A 20,674-nucleotide genomic window follows, 5' to 3' on the forward strand; every position below is an offset into this window, starting at 1 on the left:
CCCTCCATTAGCCTGTAGGTCACCCTTGGGCAAAGTATAGCGCCTGCTAGCCCCCACCCCCACCAATCAGGGCCACGTGAAGCCAAGGATAAAGGTGATGGATGGTCGTATGAGCAGCTGGTGTATGTCACAAGACCTGGGTGTGCGACCACTGACGCCAGGCAGACAATCTCTGAAGAGTATTGATAATGGCTGGGGTCACCCATCTTGTAAAGACACTGCCCAGAAAAAGGCAATGGCAAACCACTTCTGTAGAAAAAATTGCCAAGAACAATCATGGTGACATAAAGACCTTCATATGACATGACAACTTCTTCCCATTTTACTAGTAGTGTTCAAAACAAGACAAATAATTGGATATTTTACACATGCAACGATGATTTAAAATGAGTACATTTAGAGGAAACTGAATTCAAAATTGACTCAGTGGTGGGAAGTAGTAAGTAGTGTAACATTGGTAAAAATAAGAAGTTAATGTTTTAGATCAATAGGATCCGGGGAACCTGGATTAACATGCCTCAATAAGTTACATTATTAAACATCACCAGAATGAGAAACCAGCTCTGGTCTTTGAACAATATCATACAATTATGACCCAACTGAGATTGTGTGTTGGTATGAAGTCAATTAAGAGACAGTGAAGCATACTTGAATACTGCACAACATTCCACACTCCAGATTCAGATATATTGCATCCTACTCTGCTTTCAGATTCCTCCAACAAATGATAGAAATTGGACCTCATTATGCCGCTCTTGTATGATGAACCAATAGAACTTGAACCAACTGATGAGCAGTATCCTCTCATTGCTTGCTTGGATTTTAGTAAAGCCTGGTGGATAGGTGAGACCAGAATCAAGTCTCCTGAAGATCTTAATTTTACATTTCACAGAAATTTGATTCTGTTGATTTAGTGAGATGTCAAGATCTGCTCAATTTGGAGTTGGGAAAACCAGGATTGTTCATCAGTCTGTCCAGTAAACATTGGCAATCCATGCTTCTCTAGGGCAAAACTGCTGGTAGTTGAAATATGGAGCTCTGTAGACCAGGTACCATGGGGCAGCAATAGATCTTTATAAGATCCAGGTTCAATCCCTGCCGCTCTGTCAGAAGTTTGTTGTTCTCCCCGTGACTGTGTGGGTTCCCTGTCGCTCTGGTTTCCTCCCATATTCCAAAGCTGTACGGGTTAGGGTTAGTGAGTTGTGGGAGTGACATGTTGGCGCTAGAAGTGTGGCAACACCTGTGGGCTGCCCAGCACAATCCTCGCTGATTGGATTTGATGAAACAATGCATTTCACTGTACTTTTCAATATACTAGTGACACAAAGGCTTCACTTTTGAAAGTGGGCAAGAACCAAATTTACCCCAACTTCTTATAAAACAAAACAGTAACATCAGATACTGCTGGAATTGGTAGAAATCATTTTTATTGTAAAAGTATTTTGGAATTACATTGAATTGATTAAAGGGCTACAACGCAACAGAAGAATCACTAGCCACACTGAAGAGGGGATGACCAGCATAACTGGCTTGCAAATGTTATTAGCACCTATTTAACTTGTTGTGAAGAGACACACTGCTTATTCCATTAAAGGAAATGTGAAATAACAGAAAAAACAGCAGTGAATCAGCCTGACCCTGCAGTCCCCATTTAGACTGCACCAATCTTACATTAATGCCTTTATAAAACAATGTCTTCACAATTACATCAACTCCCTCCAGATTCAACCCACTCACCCAACACCAGGAGCAATTATGGTGGTCAATTAACATAACGGCCTGCACACTTTCAGGAAGTGGGAAGGTAACAGAGCACCTGGAGGAAATCCATGAGGTCACAGGGCAACTCCACACAGACATCACCCAAGGTCAGGACTGAACCCAGATTTCAGTGCAGTGAGGCAGTGGCTCTAGGAAAAAGGTCACTACCACAACCGGAAACTGGAAAGGCTCCAAAGCAGGGTTAGTGCAAATACCCCTCCATTAATAATGGGGAGACCCCGACTATAGAACAGTATAATTTACAGTTTCATAGTTTCTACATTATTAATAAAGACTGAGAATGCCAAGGTCTCTGAATAGTTGTCCTAAAACACTTCATGATTGTGATGATTCATGACTTCTGAAGTGCTACCGTTGTTCGTCCTCTTAGGGAACTGGCCAAGCTGCAAATCATTTTTGTAAAGGTACAGATGAATATCAGGCCCCCACAACATAACCAATGGTGTTAGTTATTCAGAATGAGCCACTACATTTTACCATGTTAAATGTTCCATAAAAGCAGCAGACTCCGAACATGATACAGGCTGTGGTGAAATAACAACGTACAGAGAAAAATGTGAAGCTGTGAACTTGCAAAGTATTGGAATTAAAAATTTAGACAACCAATAGGATAATTTAAATTGATCTTTTTTCCTTATCCAGCCCAAATAAAGCCCACATTTCAGCTCGTATCAACTTTCTGCCAATTTTGGATAAATCATCAATAACAAATGTTGAGATAGATATGAACTTAAGCAACACACGTAAGCCCTAAGCCAATCTTCTCTATTCAATTATGGGTTTAAAAGTGTGTAATCCACATAACCTTGTTGTCACTGGATTTCAATATATCAATTCAAAAAGATCATCTTATGCTTTTGTATAGGGTGGCTAGGGAGAGGCTGCATCTCTAGCGAAGGGGCTTGTTGAATCCATTCTGGGGCAGCTCACTCACCTTTGGTCCCCACCAGACACGCAGCTCTCACCTGTGGCTCCAAGTAGCAACAGCAGCCACACCCCGGTCTTCAACAGGCAGACTTAACCAGATGAGCGTAGCTGGCGGGCCTCATACTCTGGTGAGATAGGGACATGCCTGTCTTAGCATGTGAAGTCAGCTCTGGCAGATGAGATCTACAGTGAGATCCAATGGCCAAAAAGGCAGTTCTGAAACACTTTATGGAGAGCAAAGGGCATGACAAGGCACAGAAGACATCATGGTCATCTACTGCAACAAAGGAGATGACTACTTGTACAACTGCACCTGGACTTACAAGGTCGAGAGAATGGAACTGCCACAGTGCAGCAGCTTTTCCATTTTCAAAACTCTCCTACACAGGTTTCTGTCATCATTGGATACAATGGACAATCATCTTATGCTTTAACAATTGAATCTTAAAAAGATTTGTTTTCCTTTCTACTTACAAGTTCTTTGATACTTGACCACAAACAATTTAAGTCTTTTAGAAAGCAAAACATGGTATATCAAAAGAAAAAGTTCAGGTTCAGATCATCAGATTTTGTTACAGTCCCAAAAGATAAATGATGTGATAAACAGCTTTTTGTTGATGTACAGCAGGCTGTAGATGGAAAAAGTAAATGTAGTGTTTTTTGCTGGCTCCCACATTTTCAATGCACAATTTTCCAGGTTCTCCACGTTTCTGTGCCATAAGCAGGATACAAACCTATCTAAAAAAAAACAGAAATCTGATTGTTCCACCTTCCTGTATAAGGGACTATAGCATATGACCTAAATAGGTCGTAATGGCAGCATAGCGGTTAGCGTGACTCTATTACAGACTGGAGTTCAATTTAGAATGAAGATGAGGAGGTATTTCTTTAGCCAGAGTGGAGAAATCTGTGGAAATCGTTGCCACAGGTGGCTGTGGAGGCCAAGTCTCCGCGTGTATTTAAAATACAGGCTGATAGATTCTTGATTGGTCAGGGCATGACGGGATATGGGGAGAAGGCAGGAGTTTGGGGCTGAGAGGGAAATGGATCAGCCATGATGAAATGGTGGAACAGACTTGATGCAACAAATGGCCTAATTCTGTTCCTATATCTTATGGTCTTAAGACAGATACATCAAAATAAAAAGTTCAGGTTCCGATCATCAGATTTTGTTACTCTATTGGCAAAAAATGAAATCAAGTAATTAGAAAGAGGTGACAGGGCTGGAAGGTGTTGAATCGTTGTGGATAGAGCTAAGGAACTGCAAATGTAAAATTACCTTGATGGGAGTTGTATGCAGACCCCCAAACAGTAGTAAGGATGTGGCCTACAAATTACAATGGGAGATAGAAACTGCATGTCAAAAGGGCAATAGTCATGGAGGATTTCAATATGCAGCTAGATTGGGAAAATCAGGTTGGTGATTCCAGGAGGGGATATTTCTAGAGTGCCTACCAAATGGCTTCTTAGCCCACTAGGGGATCAGCTATTCTGGATTGGGTGTTGTCTAATGACCCAGAATTGTTTACAGAGCTCAAGGGAAAAGAACCCTTACAGGCAAGTGATCATAATATGATCAGATTCACCCTGTAATTTGAGAAGGAGAAGCTAAAGTCAGATGTATCAGTATTACAATGGAATACAGGGAATAACAGAGGCACAAGAGAAATTTGCCAGAATTCGTTGGAAAAGAACACTGGCAACTTCTTTTCTTTGGTATTCACTAAGGAGAAGGATATTGAATTGTGTAAGGGAACAGTACGTGTGCTTGCAACACTCTGTGTCCGACAGAGTGATCAGCAGCACTGGGGCTCCACAGGGGACTGTCTCGTCTCCCTTTCTCTTCACCATTTACACCTCGGACTTCAACTACTGCACAGAGTCTTGTCATCTTCACTGCAGAGTCTTGTCATCTTCAGAAGTTTTCGGATGACTCTGCCATAGTTGGATGCATCAGCAAGGGAGATGAGGCTCAGTACAGGGCTACAGTAGGAAACTTTGTCACATGGTGTGAGCAGAATTATCTGCAGCTTAATGTGAAAAATACTAAGGAGCTGGTGGTAGACCTGAAGAGAGCTAAGGCACCAGTGACCCCTGTTTCCATCCAGGGGGTCAGTGTGGACATGGTGGAGGATTACAAATACCTGGGGATACAAATTGACAATAAACTGGACTGGTCAAAGAACACTGAGGCTGTCTACAAGAAGGGTCAGAGCCGTCTCTATTTCCTGAGGAGACTGAGGTCCTTTAACATCTGCCAGACGATGCTGAGTATGTTCTACGAGTCTGTGGTGGCCAGTGCTATCATGTTTGCTGTTGTGTGCTGGGGCAGCAGGCTGAGGGTGGCAGACACCAACAGAATCAACAAACTCATTCGTAAGGCCAGTGATGTTGTGGGGATGGTACCGGACTCTCTCATGGTGGTGTCTGAAAAGAGGATGCTGTCTAAGTTGCATGCCATCTTGGTCAATATCTCCCATCCACTACATAATATACTGGGTGGGCACAGGAGTACATTCAGCCAGAGACTCGTTCCACCGAGATGCAGCACTGAGCATCATAGGAAGTCATTCCTGCCTGTGGCCATCAAACTTTACAACTCCTCCCTTGTAGGATCAGACACCCTGAGCCGATAGGCTGGTCCTGGACTTATTTCATAATTTACTGGCATAATTTACATATTACTATTTAACTATTTATGGTTCTATTACTATTTATTATTTATGGAGCAACTGTAACGAAAACCAATTTCCCCCAGGATTGATAAAGTATGACTACTACTACTACTGGAAGGGAAACAAGTAGGGTAGTTATGGAAACTACGATGATTAAAGAAGAGGAAGTACTGGCGCTTTTAAGGAATATAAAAGTGGCTAAGTCTCTGGGTCCTGACAGAAATATTTCAAATGTCATTAGAAACTGGGATGGTGCCGGAGGATTGGCCTATTGCTCATGTTGTTCCATTGTTTAAAAAGGGTTCTAAGAGTAAACCTAACAATTATCGGCCTGTGAAATTGACGTCAGTGGTGGGTAAATTGATGGAAAGTATTCTTAGAGATGGTATATATAATTATCTGGATAGACAGGGTCTGATTAGGAACAGTCAACATGGATCTGTGCGTGGAAAGTCATGTTTGACAAATCTTATTGAATTTTTTGAAGAGGTTACTAGGAAAGTTGACAAGGGTAAAGTGGTGGATGTTGTCTATATGGACTTCAGTAAGGCCTCTGACAAGGTTCCACACGGAAGGTTAGTTAGGAAGATTCAGTTGTTAGGTATTAATATTGAAGTAGTAAAATAGATTCAGCAGTGGCTGGATGGGAAACGCCAGAGAGTAGTGGTGGACTATTTGTCAGATTGGAGGCCGGTGACTAGTGGTGTGCCTCAGGGATCTGTACTGGGTCCAATGTTGTTTGTCATATATATTAATGATCTGGATGATGGGGTGGTAAATTGGATTAGTAAGTATGCAGATGATACTAAGATAGGTGGAGTTGTGGATAATGAAGTAGGTTTTCAAAGCTTGCAGAGAGATTTATGCCAGTTAGAAGAGTGAGCTGAAAGATGGCAGAAGGAGCTTAAAGCTGATAAATGTGAGGTGCGACATTTTGGTAGGACTAATCAAAATAGGATATACATGGTAAATGGTAGGGCATTGAAGAATGCAGTAGAACAGAGGGATCTAGGAATAATGGTGCATAGTTCCCTGAAGGTGGAATCTTATGTGGATAGGGTGGTGAGGAAAGCTTTTGGTATGCTGGCCTTTATAAATCAGAGCATTGAGTATAAGAGTTGGGATGTCATGTTGAAATTGTACAAGGCATTGGTAAGGCCAAATTTGGAGTATTGTGTACAGTTCTGGTCACCAAATTATAGGAAAGGTGTCAACAAAATTGAGAGAGTACAGAGAAGATTTACTAGAATGTTACCTGGGTTTCATCTCCTAAGTTACAGAGAAAGGTTGAACAGGTTGGGTCTTTATTCTTTAGAGCGTAGAAGGTTGAGGGGGGGACTTGATAGAGGTATTTAAAATTATGAGGGGGATAGATACAGTTGACGTGGATAGGCTTTTTCCACTGAGAGTGGGGGAGATTCAAACAAGAGGACATGAGTTGAGAATTAAAGGGCAAAAGTTTAGGGGTAACATGAGGGGGATCTTCTTTACTCAAAGAGTGGTAGCTGTGTGGAACGAGCTTCCAGCAGAAGTGGTTGAGGCAGGTTCGATGTTGTCATTTAAAGTTAAATTGGATAGCTATATGGACAGGAAAGGAATGGAGGGTTATGGGCTGAGTGCACGTCGGTGGGACTAGGTGAGAGTAAGAGTTCGGCATGGACTAGAAGGGTCGAGATGGCCTATTTCTGTGCTGTAATTGTTATATGGTTTATATGGCAGGGATGATGGCAGAGCAGCAATGGCTGAAATTTTCTGATGCAATTTGGAAGGCACAGGATATATACATCCCAAAGAGGAAGAAGGATTCTGAAGATGACACAACCGTGGCCAACAAGAAAAGTCAAAGAGAGGGTATATAATACAACAAAAATTAGTGGGAAGAGGATTGGGAAGCGTTTAAAAACCAACTGAAGGCAACTAAAAAAGTCATTAAGAAGGTAAAGATGGAATACAAATGTAAGCCAGCCAGTATTATTAAAGAAGATACCAAAAATGTCTTCAGATACACGAAGTGTAAAAGACAGACAGGAGTGGATATCAGATCACTGGCAAACGATGCTGGAAGGGTAGGAATAGGGGACAATGAAATGGCGGATGAACTGAATTAATAATTTGCATCAGTCTTCATTGCAGAAGACACTAGCAGTATGGTGGAATAGTCTGCCCATTTATTTCTTCCAGCAAAGTGCATGACCATATACTTTCCAACATTGTATTTCATTTGCCACTTCTTTGCCCATTCCCCTAACTATCTAAGACTCTCTGCAGTCTCTCTGTTTCCTCAACATTACTCGCTCCTCCACCTATGTTTGTATCATCGGCAAATTGAGCCACAAATCCATTAATATCTTAGTCCAAATCATTGACATGCATCGTAAAAAAACAGCGGTCCCAACACTGATCCCTGTGGAACTTGACTGGTAACCGGCAGCCGGCCAGAATAGGATCCATTTATTCCCACTCTCTGTTTTCTGCTGACCAGCCAATGCTCCACCCACATACACAGTGGCCACTTCATTAAGTACATCATGGAACCTGGTGGGTATTCTGTTGCTGCTGTCCACCTCAAGGTTTGAGATGTTCTTCACCACTGTTGTAACGTGTGATTATTCAAGTTATCGTTGCCTTCCTTTCAGCTTGAACCAGACAGGCCATTCTAGTGACTTCCCTGTAATTCCATGGGCTCTTATCTTGCTAGGCAGCCTCGTGTGCTGCACCTTGTCAAAGGCCTTCTAAAAACCCAAGTACACCACGTCTACTGCATTTCCTTTGTCTACCCTGCTTGTAATTTCCTCAAAGAATTGCAGTAGGTTTGTCAGGCAGGATTTTCCTTTCAGGAAACCATGCTGGCTTTGGCCTATGTTGTCATGTGCCTCCAAGTACTCTGTAATCTCATCCCTAACAATCGATTCCAATAACTTCCGAACCACTGATGGCAGGCTAACAGGTCTATAGTTTCCTTTCTGCTGCTTCCCACTCCTTCTTAAATGGAGAGAAAATACCAAAAAAGAGGCACAAAGGGACCTGGGAGTCCTCGTGCAGGATTCCCTAATTTGTAGGTCGAGTCTGTGGTGAGGAAAGCAAATGCAAGGTTAGAATTCATTTCAAGAGGACTGGAATATAAAAGCAAGGATGTAATGTTGAGACTTTATAAAGCACTGGTGAGGCCTTACTTGGACTATTGTGAGCAGGTTTGGGCCCCTTATCTGAGGATGAGCTGAAACTGGAGAGGATTCAAAGGAAGTTCACTAAAATGATTCCAGGATTGAATGGCTTGTCATTTGAAGAGTGTTCAATGGCTCTGGGCCTGTATTCACTGGAATTTAGAAGAATGAGGGGTGACCTCATTGAAAGCTATCAAAAGGTGAAAGGCCTTGATAGAGTGGATGTTTCCTATGGTGGGAGAGTCTAAGACCAGAGGACACAGCCTCAGAATAGAGAGGCATCCTTTTAGAAAGGAGATGAGGAGGAATTTCTTTAGCCACAGTGTGGTGATTCTGTGGAATTCTTTGCCATAGGCAGCTGTGGAAGCCGAGTGTTTATGTATATTTAAGGCAGAGGTCGACAGATTCTTGATTGGTCAGGGCAAGAAGGGATATGGGGAGAAGGCAGGAGATTTGGACTGAGAGGAAAATTGGATCAGTCATGATGAAACGGCAGAGCAGACACAATAGGCCAGATGGCCTAATTCTGTACCCATATCTTATGGTCATATAATTCTGGCGCTATCTGTAATAAGTTTGTATTTTTTTCTCATGTGCCTGTGAGTTTTCTCTGGGAACCAGTTAGTAGATTGATTGGTCATTGTAAATTGTCCTGTGATTAGGTTAGAGTTAAGTAGGTGGGTTGCTGGGTGGAGCAGCTCGTTGTATCACAAGGCTTGTTCTGTGCTGTATCTCTAAATAAATAATAATTTTTGTCAGTGCTATCTGAAACACATTGCAAAGAGTCTTACCAACAGAGTTTCACTCAAGTCTCAAGAGTTCCACATCAAACATCAAAGTGGCATTAGGTGGAATGACGCCAGGATGACCAGGAGCTCCATATGCATAGTCGGGAGTACAGGTAAGCTTTGCTCTCTGCCCAACACTCATCTCATAAAAGAGAGAGCACAAAAGAATAACTTATACAATTACATACACCATTCTGTGCCAACCCATCCCACTTTGAGTACTCAAACCCAGGATCCAAAAGCAGAACTGTATTAGCCCCAAGTCAAATTCTGTTTAAAAAAAGGGATCAGTTCACAAGAATTTCACATAAAGAAGATTTCACAAGAATTTCTGATAGGTATTCTGAGGCAGGTCAATGTTTAGATCAAAGTTATAGAGCTATCACCGTTTGGAATGGTGGCGCCAACGCACAGGATTGGAAAAAGCTGCAGGGGGTTGTAAACTCTGCCAGCTACATTATGGCCACCATTGAGGACATCTTCAAAGGTTGATGTCTCAAGAAGGCGGCAGTTCTGCTGCTGCAAAATAACAAATTTCACGACATATGTCAGTGATAATAAACCTGATTCTAATAGTATTCTTTTGATTTGTTAGATTTAAATTGATTTTTCATACACAGTGGCCACTTCATTAAGTACATCATGGAACCTGGTGGGTATTCTGTTGCTGCTGTCCACCTCAAGGTTTGAGATGTTCTTCACCACTGTTGTAACGTGTGATTATTCAAGTTATCGTTGCCTTCCTTTCAGCTTGAACCAGACAGGCCATTCTCCTCTGACCTCTCCCATTAACAAGGCGCTTTTGCCCACAGAACTGTTTGCACATTCGCCTCGTGAACCTTATGGGCCCCCCTCACAGTCCAAAGTCGTATTAGTTAGTAGGTTAATTGGTCATTGTAAATTGTCCTGTGAATATGCAGGAGTTAACTTCGGCAGCTCGTTGAGCTGGAAGGGCCTGATCACATTGTATCTCTACACAAGAAAATTATATAAAACTGCCTCTCACTGGATTTTTTTTTTTGTTTTTTTTGCACCAGTCTCTATAAACTCTAGAGACTGGTCTGCTTGGAAATCCCAGAGATCAGGAGATTCTAATACTGAAATCACACTGCTTGGCACCAGCAATCATTCCATGGTCAAAGTCATTCAGATCACATTTCTTCCCCATTCTGAGGTTTGGTCCGAACAACAACTAAACCTCTTGCCCATATCTGAATGTTTTTATACATTCAGTTGCAGCCACGTGATTGGCTGATTAGATATCTGCAGTAATGAGGTGTACAGGTGTACCTAATAAAGTGGCCACTGAGTATATTCTACCTCCCGGTGGCTAGTAAAATTTCTATAATTTTTTTTCTATATATAAAAAAAATCAGCAATACATAGCAGGTATTATTGATTATTCAATTTGATATTTGGTCTTCTATCCATAACTCCAAGTGCCCATTTATGTTCCACATTTAAAATGAGGAGAAAACAAAGCAGGAAATTACAGGCCAGCTGCCTTCTTAGCTATCATAATAAAGATGTCTGAAACAGTAACAAAGTTATGAGAGCAAGGTGCTTAGTTTTTAAAAAGGAAATGTTTGATGAAGAAATAGCATGTACTATGCATGAAGAAAATATAGTAGGATGTACTATATTTAAATTTCTAAAAGGTATTTAATAAAGCCATAAGACATAGGAGCAGAATTAGGTCATTCGGCCCATCGGGTCCACTCATCCATTTGATCATGGCTAATTTATTATCCCTTTCGACCTTATTCTTCAGCCTTCTCCCCATAACTTTTGATGCCCTGACTAATCATAGTGAATCAATAAGGTGTCACTTCAAAGGTTATTGCAAAGACAGTGCCAGAAACATGCCCATGTATGGTTTAATTAACACATTGACAAGGATAGAAGGCTGACTGGCAAAAAGGAAACAGAGCATGCACAGATTGTACACTGGTTGACAAGATTTAAGGAGCAGTGTTATCAGGATTACAATCTGTATAAATGACTTTGATGAAGGCACCAAAGAAAGGATTGCTAAATTTTCTGATGACAAGGAATGTAAACTAGTGGACATAACCAGACTATAAAAGGAGATAGATAGGTGAATAAAGTGAAGAAATGGAAAATGTGAAACCACCCATTTTAGAAGAATAATAAAAACAACAAAGAACGGGAAAGTTACGAGTTAGAAGAAAATGTTGGTTTCTATTCTTTGCTGAAGAGTAGAAGAAATATACTTCTTCTGAACTACTCTCACTGCAATCTGCAGCCTGTAATTTTCCATTTAAGTAATGAACATTTGAACTGTCTTAATAGCTAGTGATTTTACAATCTTCTGAAGGACTCAATGGACTTAACTCTCCAGCATGTAGGTACAGCATCCTTAAACAGATGAAGGTACATCATCATTGTCAAAAGAGACCGAGGAGGGTAGAGCTCCATGCCAGACTAAAACGAAGGGGTATGAAAACTCTTCTACCCAGTATCGTTAGCAAACAATGTACAGTCACTGGAGAACAAGACTAAGGACCTCAGGGCAAGATTGCTGTATTGCAAGGAAATGAGGGATTGCTGAATTCTGTATTTCATCAAGATACAGCCAAATCAAGTCACGCCCAATTTGGCGATCACACCCAAGGTGATCCACCAGACGACTGCACTGCTGATTCAGAAGGCAAAATATGAGATCTGTTTCACGGTAAACTCTTTGTGGTGCTTGGATACAGTGGTCTTGTCACACTTGTTTCCCCGATCTGGAATACCTAATGATTAAGTGCCGACAGTTCTACTTACTAAGAGAGATCTCCATAATCCTGACTGCAGTTTACATACATCAAAGGCTGATGTTTAAGCAGGTACTCAGGGTACTGAGTGTCACCATCAGCAAACAAGAAACATCCTATCCAGACTCCTTTCAAATCATTGCTGAAGACTTCAATCAGGATTGTTTGAAAAAAAATCTTTGCCCAATTGTCATCAACATATCACCGTAGCACCGGGAGTCCCAACATTCTTGACCACTGCTATACTACCATACAGAATACCTACTGTTTGATCCCTAGACCACATTTTGGGAAATCCGATCACTTGGCTGTCCTCCTCCTACCTGCATAAAGAGGGTAAAGAGCAAGACTCCAGAGTAAAGTACAACAAAGAGGTGGTTATAGAAAGAAGAGGAACAGCTACAGGGTTGCTTCAAGTCATTGGACTGGGCCCTGCATTCAAGGATTCGGAGGATCTGAACAAATACACCACGGTTGTCACTGAATTCATAAAAGTAGTTGAAGACAAGTGCGTCCCTACAAAATCATTCAGTCTTCCCCAACCAGAAGCCCTGGATGAATCCTAAGATTCGCAATCTGCTGAGGACCAGATCGGTAGCATTCAGGTCTGGTGATCAAGTAAGATACAAGAGGTCCAGGTATAATCTCTGAAAAGCCACCTCACATGCGAAGAGGTAATTCCAGCCCAAACTTGAACCATTGAAGGATGCTCGACAGTTGTAGCAGGGCTTGAATGCTATCACCTCCTACAAAGTGAAACCAAGTGACATAGGTGATAAGGCTTCGCTCCCAGATGAGCTCAATGCCTTTTATGCTTGCTTTGACCATGTGGCACCTTCACCAACTCACGCAGCTCCTTATGACCCTGTGATTTCAGTCTCTTGAGGCTGACATGAGAGCATCCTTCATGAGGGTAAACTCACAGAAAGCAGCCGGCCCAGATGGGGTATTTGGTTGAGTACTAAAGACCTGTGCTGATCAGCTGGCTGGAGGGCTCATTGATATCTTTAACATGTCAACTTGGCAGTCTGAGGTACCTATCTGCTTCAAGCAACCTTAAATTACACTGGTGCCTAAGAAGAATGTGGTAACCTGCTTCAATGACTATCATCCAAAAGCACTTACATCCACTGTGATGAAGTGCTTTGAGAGGTTGGTGATGAAACATATCAACTCCTGTCTGAGAAGCCACTTGGATCCACTCGAATTTGCCTGTCATCACAACAGGTCAACAGTGCATGCCATTTCATTGGCTCTTCACTCAATCCTGGAACATCTGGACAGTGAAGATGCATACATCAGGATTGACTACAACTTGGCATTCAATACTACCATCCCCTCAAAACTAATCAATAAGCTTTAAGAACTTGGCCTCAATACTGTTTTTATGCAAATTGATCCTCGATTTCCTCACTTCAACAACCCAATCAATTTGGATTGACAACATCATCTCCTCCACAATCTCCATCAGCACAGGTGCACCACAAGATTGTGTGCTTACCCCCTGCTCTATACTTATGACTGTGAGGTTAAGCCATATTTAAGTTTTCTAATGACACCACTGTCACTGGCCAAATCAAAAGATGGTGATGAATCAGCATATAGGAGGGAGATTGAAAACCTGGCTGAGTGGTGCCATAACAACCTCTTACTTAATGTCAGCAAGTCCAAGGAGCAAGTTATTGACTTCAGGAGCTATGTTACCTCTGAGCTCTGCGCGTGTGCGCGCACACGTTTTTCAACCAGCGCACAAAGGAAATTAATGTGCTCACAAAAGGTTAGTTATCTAAAATAATGTAGGAATTAATAATTATACTTATTGAAAATAATCTTTTAGCTAACTGTTTCTGTTAACTAGTTAGTCAGTTTTTCAAATACCACAATGCACGTCACTAATTTACGTCACCTCACCTTTCCTGTTCCGGTTTGTACAGCTGCATCACGGCGGCAGCCATCTTTGGCGGACAGTTCATATCGTACAGTTTACAAAGATCTGTTTCAAATCCTGTAGATAGCTTACTAAGTTTTTATTGAAAAAAATATTGATTCACTGTGTTGAATTCAAAAGAAGCAAAGAGCGTGAAGCGCAAAAGAACTGCAAATCTGGGGATTTGTGATGCATGGAAAGAAGTCAAGTCAAGACATTGAAACTTTGATGAGAACAATCTATACAATGTTATCTCGATCTGCAGTTAAAAGATGCGAATTTAAAGAAACTGCAGAGTGAAAATGAAGCTTTTGCTTTCAGACCACTTAATGAAGTCAGATGGTTTTCTAGACACTTTGCAATGCAGGCAATAATAAAAAACTATGAGGCACTGATCACATACTTTGAAGACGATCAGTCAAATGACCCAGTGGCTAAATATTGTCACAAGAAATTGATAAACATCACATACAAAGTAGCCTTACAGGTTTTAAGTGATGTCTTTGATGAACTGGCTGCACTGTGCAAGATTCTGCATAAGAGTGGCCTGACACCGATTGAGTCACCTCATTTTGCGCGAGGCAAAATTAACAAGAAAGCAGTATCTGGGAGACAATGTTTCGTGGAGTGACAAAGTTTTGCTAAGCCGACAACGTGAAGAAAACGTCACAGTAGATACAAGTTCGCTGTTGACTTTTATAAGTAGTCTTTGTGATCATTTAGAAGAAAGGTTTCCTGAAAATGAGGTACAAGAATGGTCAGCTTTTGATTCCACCGCAATTGCAGATGGTGGCTTCACATTTAGCGATGAACAAGTTAATGCCTTATGTCTAAAATATCATGATTTTCTAGCTGAAAATACTGTTATAGACAGTTTAATGATTTCAATTTTTCTGTGCAAGAATAAATTAAATCCAAACCAATTTCAAACTTTGCTCAAATGGTGGCATTTGTACTTAAAAATGAAGGGTTTTGCGACCTTGCACAGTTGATGGACATTGGGGGAACCTTTCTTGCATCTAGTGCAGACCTGTGAGCAAGGTTTTAGCCTAATGAATCAACTCAAAAACAAGCTGAGAAACCGTTTAGGTGAATGTCATTTGGATCTGTTAACAAAAATCAAAAGCTATCAATTGGATGGAAGTTCTGTTAGTCTAGACATAGTTTACAAAGAATGGGTAAATGCCAAAGACAGGAGAGAGAAAAAATAACTGAGTGACTTAAATATGTATGTTATTTTGTTGTTGTTCTGTGCAGTTTTATGTCAAATATTTTGTAAGCCTACATAAACTGTGCCATGTGTACTTTCAGTGCACACATACTATTGTCACAGGAAAAAAATTTGCACAACGCAAGATTTTTGCGCACATTGACTACTAAAAATTAGAGGGAACATTGTTCAGGAGTAGGAAACCAGAGGTCCAGGAACCAGTCCACACTGCGGGATCAGAAGTGGAGCGGGTCAGCAACTTAAAATTTCTTGCTGTGATCATTTCAACGTCCAGCAAGCAAGGGCCATGACAAACAAAGCATGACAGCGCCTCTACTTTCTAAAGTAGCTTACAAAGTTTCGGCATGTCATCTAAAACGTTTGACAAACTTCTGTTGATGTGCGGTGGAGAGTATATTGTCTGGTGGCATCACGGCCTGGTATGGAACACCAAAGCCCTTGAACAGAAAAGTCTACAAAAAGTTGTGGATACAGCCCAGTCCATTACGTGTAAAGCACACCCCACCATTGAACACGATTGGCTGATTAGATATTTGCACATCTTTAAGCAGGATTCAGATAATTGAATTTAAGCTTTTTTTTAAACCTGAGCTAATCCTTCATCCCATCCTCTGATGACCTCACTTTGACCGATTATAAATTTGAATGGCTTGTTTCGGTCGCGGGAAGAATCGAACTTTGTCCCATCCATCAGTGAACCTGTTGGTAATAACAAAATACAAGTGAAGTTAATATATAAACATGATGGTAATGTAATACAAATTGCTTCAATTTAGACAACTATGACTTTGAGTCTGATCTCTTCCTGGGTATTCTGGACTACTTTAACCAAGAAACCTTGCTACAATTCACTGAAGAAGAGTCCAGGCCCTTAGAACTGGAAGACCGTGCCTACAGTGAAAACATTGGTTCTTTCACCTGCTTCCGTAAGTTCTGATTATAGGCTTTGCGATAAAGTAGAACACTTTCCACTTCTCATATTCATAAAGGTGCCAACGCAATGGGACAGCAGAAAAAACTCAAAAGATCAAATGCAATGATATGTTGGTCTTTCAGCTGTAAAGTTGAATTACTTTCAATTCAGATAAATTTCTGGTTGTGCCTGCATCCTCCATTTCCCCAAGTTTGTCGCACTATTGAGGAAATCTTCAAATTGTGATACCTCATAAAGGCTGCATCCATCACTAAAGACTCTCATCAACCAGGACATGCCCCCTTCTCATTGCTATCATCAGGGAGGTGGTACAGGAGCCTGAAGATACACACTCAATCTTTTAGGAACAGATTCTTCCCCTCCACCATCAGATTTCTGAATGGACAATGAATCATGAACACTACCTCAGATTTTTTTTTGCTCTCTTTTTGCACAATTTAATTTATTCAAATATTTTTCTTATTTTAATTAATAGTATTTTTTATTATAATTGCAATGTACTGCTGCGGCAAAACAACAAATATTGTGACACAAGCCAGTGATAATAAACCTGTTTATGATCTTAAGATTACCAAACACAAAAAATGTCAATTTACAAATAATACAAATAAAAAGGTTTAAGTTATGCACTCATGGCTAACCCAAGGTATATCATCCACCCTGAAGTGCTTTTCACAAGATGGTGGTTAAGGTATTTCCTCAATCTTGTGTCGTTTGAAGTTCCTGGCATTTGCCTTAGCAACAATGAACAATGATACATTGCCAAGTCAGGGTAACATCCAACTTGGGGAATTTCTGGATGGTTGTACCTGCTGTTATTCCTTTATACTCCTGATTTATAACAAAAATGGCGTGGAATATCCAAATTCCAACCCGAACTTTAAGCCACAGTCCTCTAACTGTTAAAATTATAGATTGTTGATTTTGCAGGATTTGGTCTAAAACTATGAAAATTGAAACAATCAACGAGATTAGCTCCTGTCAGTGGTGCCAAGAACAATTGTGGCACAAATGTGACAGGCCACTTTGCAAACTGAGCATTAATATGTCCGGGTGCTTCATCCTGCAAATTCTAAAATAATGAAGCAGTTCAAGGACTACTTTAGTAGTTTTGAAGTTGCAGGATGGTGACAATCAGTGAATATCCCCACTTCTGGCCTCACCACGGTAGCGTAGTGGCTCACATGATGCTATTATATAGCAAGCCGGAGTTGGAAGTTCAATCCCGGCCACCTCAGTGAGGAGCTTGTGGAATGCATGGGGTTTCCCCAGGAACTCTGGCTTCGTCTCTCAGTCCAAAGATGCACTGGTTACTATGTTAATTGGCTATTGGAAATTGTCCCTGGTTTAGACTAGGGTCAAGTCGGTGAGTTGCTGGCAATGCAGGACGAAGGCCCTGTTTTGCATGGTATCTCTAAATAAATAAACAATGGAAGATGATTGGATACAAGACACTGCCTTGAAGAGCTTCTGTAACCATAATTAAATGAAGTTGTAGGCAGCAAGAACCTTGCATTGGATAATGATTCAAACCTATGGAATTCTCCCACGAGTCACAAACACTCAAGTCCTGCCTTGATCACAAAGGCACACACCTGATGTTTTAGCCCCAATGTTGATTGGGATCAGCGCTATTAATTACACTGAGATCAATGTAATGAAATCTCAAACTGGGATTGCAGGGAGCTTCTGCGGGAATACAAACTGAAAACTTTACTGTCAGGGAGTCAATAGTATCGCCACCCTCGAATCCACAAGACTGTTTACACCTCCCTCAACCTCAGTGGTACCCTTCAGCTATGCTCTCTCATCCAGGGCACCTACATGGCCATTCTCACTCCTCAGTGTTACACCACCTCGCTCCATTGCACTCACCTCATCTTCCCTCCCATCCCGGGGATCACAGGGCTATTTTCCATACCATCCCACTACCCCAGGGATCCCTGCAGTTGAAATGCCCCGACCCAGGGATCATGACAACACCAACACCATGTCCCAGGGATTAAAGGCCTGCTCCTCACCCCCCTTTGATCCCGGGGAATAGAGAGCTGTCTCCCCTTTGATCCCAGGGATTAGAGAGCTGCCTCCCCCTCCCAGGGATTAAACGGCCACTCCCCCCACAATCCCACGGATTAAATAGCCGTTCCACCCCCCCAAATCCTGAGGATTAAACAGCCCTATCCCACCCCCAAAATCCTGTGGATTAGATGGCTGTTCCACCCCCCCCAATCATGGATATTAAACAGCTGCCCCCCCAAATCCCAGGGATGAAACTACTGTCCCTCCACTAAACAGCTGGCTGTTCCCCCTCCCATCCCATGGATTAAACAGCTGGCTGTGTCCCCCCAATTTCAGGGATAACCGGCATTCTAGCCCCCCTAATCTCGGGGATTAAACAGATGTTCCCCCTCACAATCCTGGGGATCAAATGGCAGTTCCTCCCCAATCCCGAGGATCAAACAGGTGTTCCCCACAATCCTGGGGATCAAACAGGTGTTCCCCACAATCCCGGGGATCAGACAGGTGTTCCCCACAATCCCAGGGAACAAATGGGTGTTCCCCCTGATCCCGGGATCAAACGTGTTCCCTCTCAGTCCTTGGGATCAAACTGGAGTTCCCATCCCCCAAATCCCGGGGATCAAATGGGTGTCCCCCCCCCCCGCCATCCCAAGGATCAAACGGGTGTTCCACACTCCCCAATCCCGAGGATCCAAACCGGTGTTCCCAACCCACCCCCCCATCCCAGGAATCAAACAGGTGTTCCCCCCAATCCCAGGAATCAAACAGGTATTCCCCCCAATCCCGGGAATCAAACGGGTGTTCCATACTCCCCAATTCCAGGGATCAAACGGGTGTTCCCCCCAAAGCCCAGGGATCAAACAGCTGTTCCCCCAAATCCCGGGGATCAAACGTGTGTTCCCCCTCACAATCCCAGGGATCAAACGTGTGTTCCCCCCAATCTTGGGGATTAAACAGATTCCCCCCCAGTCCTGGGGATCAAACGGATTTCCCCCCCCACCAGTCCCGGGGATTAAACGGATTCGCCCCTGCCCTGGGGATCAAACGGATTCCCCTCCCCCCCCCACAATCCCGGGGATTAAACGGCTGTTTCCCTCCGCTTCCCACCTCTCCCCCGTCCACGCCACCTGCACTCACCCACATAGTGCACCACGCAGACTTGCCCCGCTTTGGGAAAGGTACGGCCTAGAAGAGAGAACAACAATCGCGGGTTAAACCAGCCGAGGGACGGACTCGGGGCTCTCTTAGCGACGGGGAATAAGACAACCACCGCCTTCCCTACCGTCTCCCGGGGTGATCGTCTCCAACTCAACGCCCATAGCAGCTCCGCTTCAACTCCGCCGACACACCGTCCGTCCGTCCGTCCGGAACAGAGGCACTACGCGAGGGCGGGAACTCCGCAACCAGGCACGCAAAGGCAACGCTACGCGTGACCTGAGTGACCAATCGGAGATCACCCGCCGACGGCTGCCACACCAAATATGGGCGGAAAGGCGGGGCCCTCGCCTGGCGCCTTCGCTATTGGCCTGGGTCCGGGAGGCCGATGGCCGCGGGACTGTTTACGAGCCGAATTCTGAGGTAAAAGGCGGGCGGTTGGGCGGTGCCCTGTTTGGGTGAGAGAGCGTAAATCCGGGTATTTTTAGCGTTTTTAAGGGGTACAGGGGTTTTTTTTATAGAGTATGACGAATAAACAGGAATGGGATACTAGGATGGTCAAAGCTGGGAGGGTGAAGTGTAGGTTTGTGTGTGTGTGTGATTGGGTGAAGGGATTTTGATGTATGTCTAGTGCACATTCTAGAGCAGAGGGTGGCGATAATGCACCATTAAGCTGGATGCCAACCGCCGTAAAACAAGATACAGACAGACAGACAGGTGCCCTGTCTACCCATCTCAAATTAAATGGAGCTCCCGACACCGAGCTGTTTAGGTTTCGTTTGTTCCTGGCGTTGACGTTTGTAAAGAAACATGTTCGCCGTCGTAAAAGGAATTAGAGGTGCTGAACGGCCGCTGTAGTTAGTTAAATAATAACAGGGACCCCTGATGAACTAAATGTATTTTACATCTGTTTTCACTGTGGAAGACACGAGCAGTGTGCCAGATTTTGAAGAGTGTGAGGGAAGAGAAGTGGGTGCAGGGTACTATTACAAGAGGGAAGGCGCTCAAAAAGCTGAAAGACCTGAAGGTACATAAGTCACCCGGACAAGAGGAACTGCACCCTAGGGCTCTGAAAGAGGCAGTGTTAGAGATTGTGATGATCTTTCGAAAATCATAGGACTCTGTCACGGTGCCAGAGGACAGGCAAATAGCAAATGTTACTCCACTCCTTAAGAAAGGAGGAAGGCAGCAAAGAAGTTATAGACCTGTTAGCCTGACCTCAGTGGTTGAGAATATGTTAAAGTCAATTGGTAAGGACAAGGTAATGGAGTACTTGGTGACACAGGACAAGA

General features: G+C 42.8%; 1 protein-coding gene across 2 annotated transcripts; it reads right to left on the bottom strand.

Moving 5' to 3' along the window:
* Positions 1–298: 298 nt before the first annotated feature.
* Positions 299–19,646, bottom strand: LOC134342655 (peptidyl-prolyl cis-trans isomerase FKBP1A-like). 2 transcript variants are annotated; one of them, XM_063041040.1, is made up of 5 exons: positions 19,510–19,646; positions 19,365–19,412; positions 15,861–15,973; positions 9,340–9,478; positions 299–3,443 (listed from the first exon to the last, which is right to left on the bottom strand). In XM_063041040.1, exons 1-4 carry the CDS (start codon positions 19,544–19,546, stop codon positions 9,350–9,352), a joined length of 327 nt encoding a protein of 108 aa, XP_062897110.1. In that variant the 5' UTR covers positions 19,547–19,646; the 3' UTR covers positions 299–3,443; positions 9,340–9,349. The 2 variants fall into 2 exon arrangements, with proteins under 2 accessions (XP_062897110.1, XP_062897111.1); XM_063041041.1 differs by having other exon boundaries at positions 300–3,447; positions 19,510–19,546.
* Positions 19,647–20,674: the final 1,028 nt, after the last annotated feature.

The sequence above is a fragment of the Mobula hypostoma genome, chromosome 2 (genome assembly GCF_963921235.1).
Source record: "Mobula hypostoma chromosome 2, sMobHyp1.1, whole genome shotgun sequence".
In the NCBI taxonomy this organism is placed as follows: Eukaryota; Metazoa; Chordata; class Chondrichthyes; order Myliobatiformes; family Myliobatidae; genus Mobula; species Mobula hypostoma.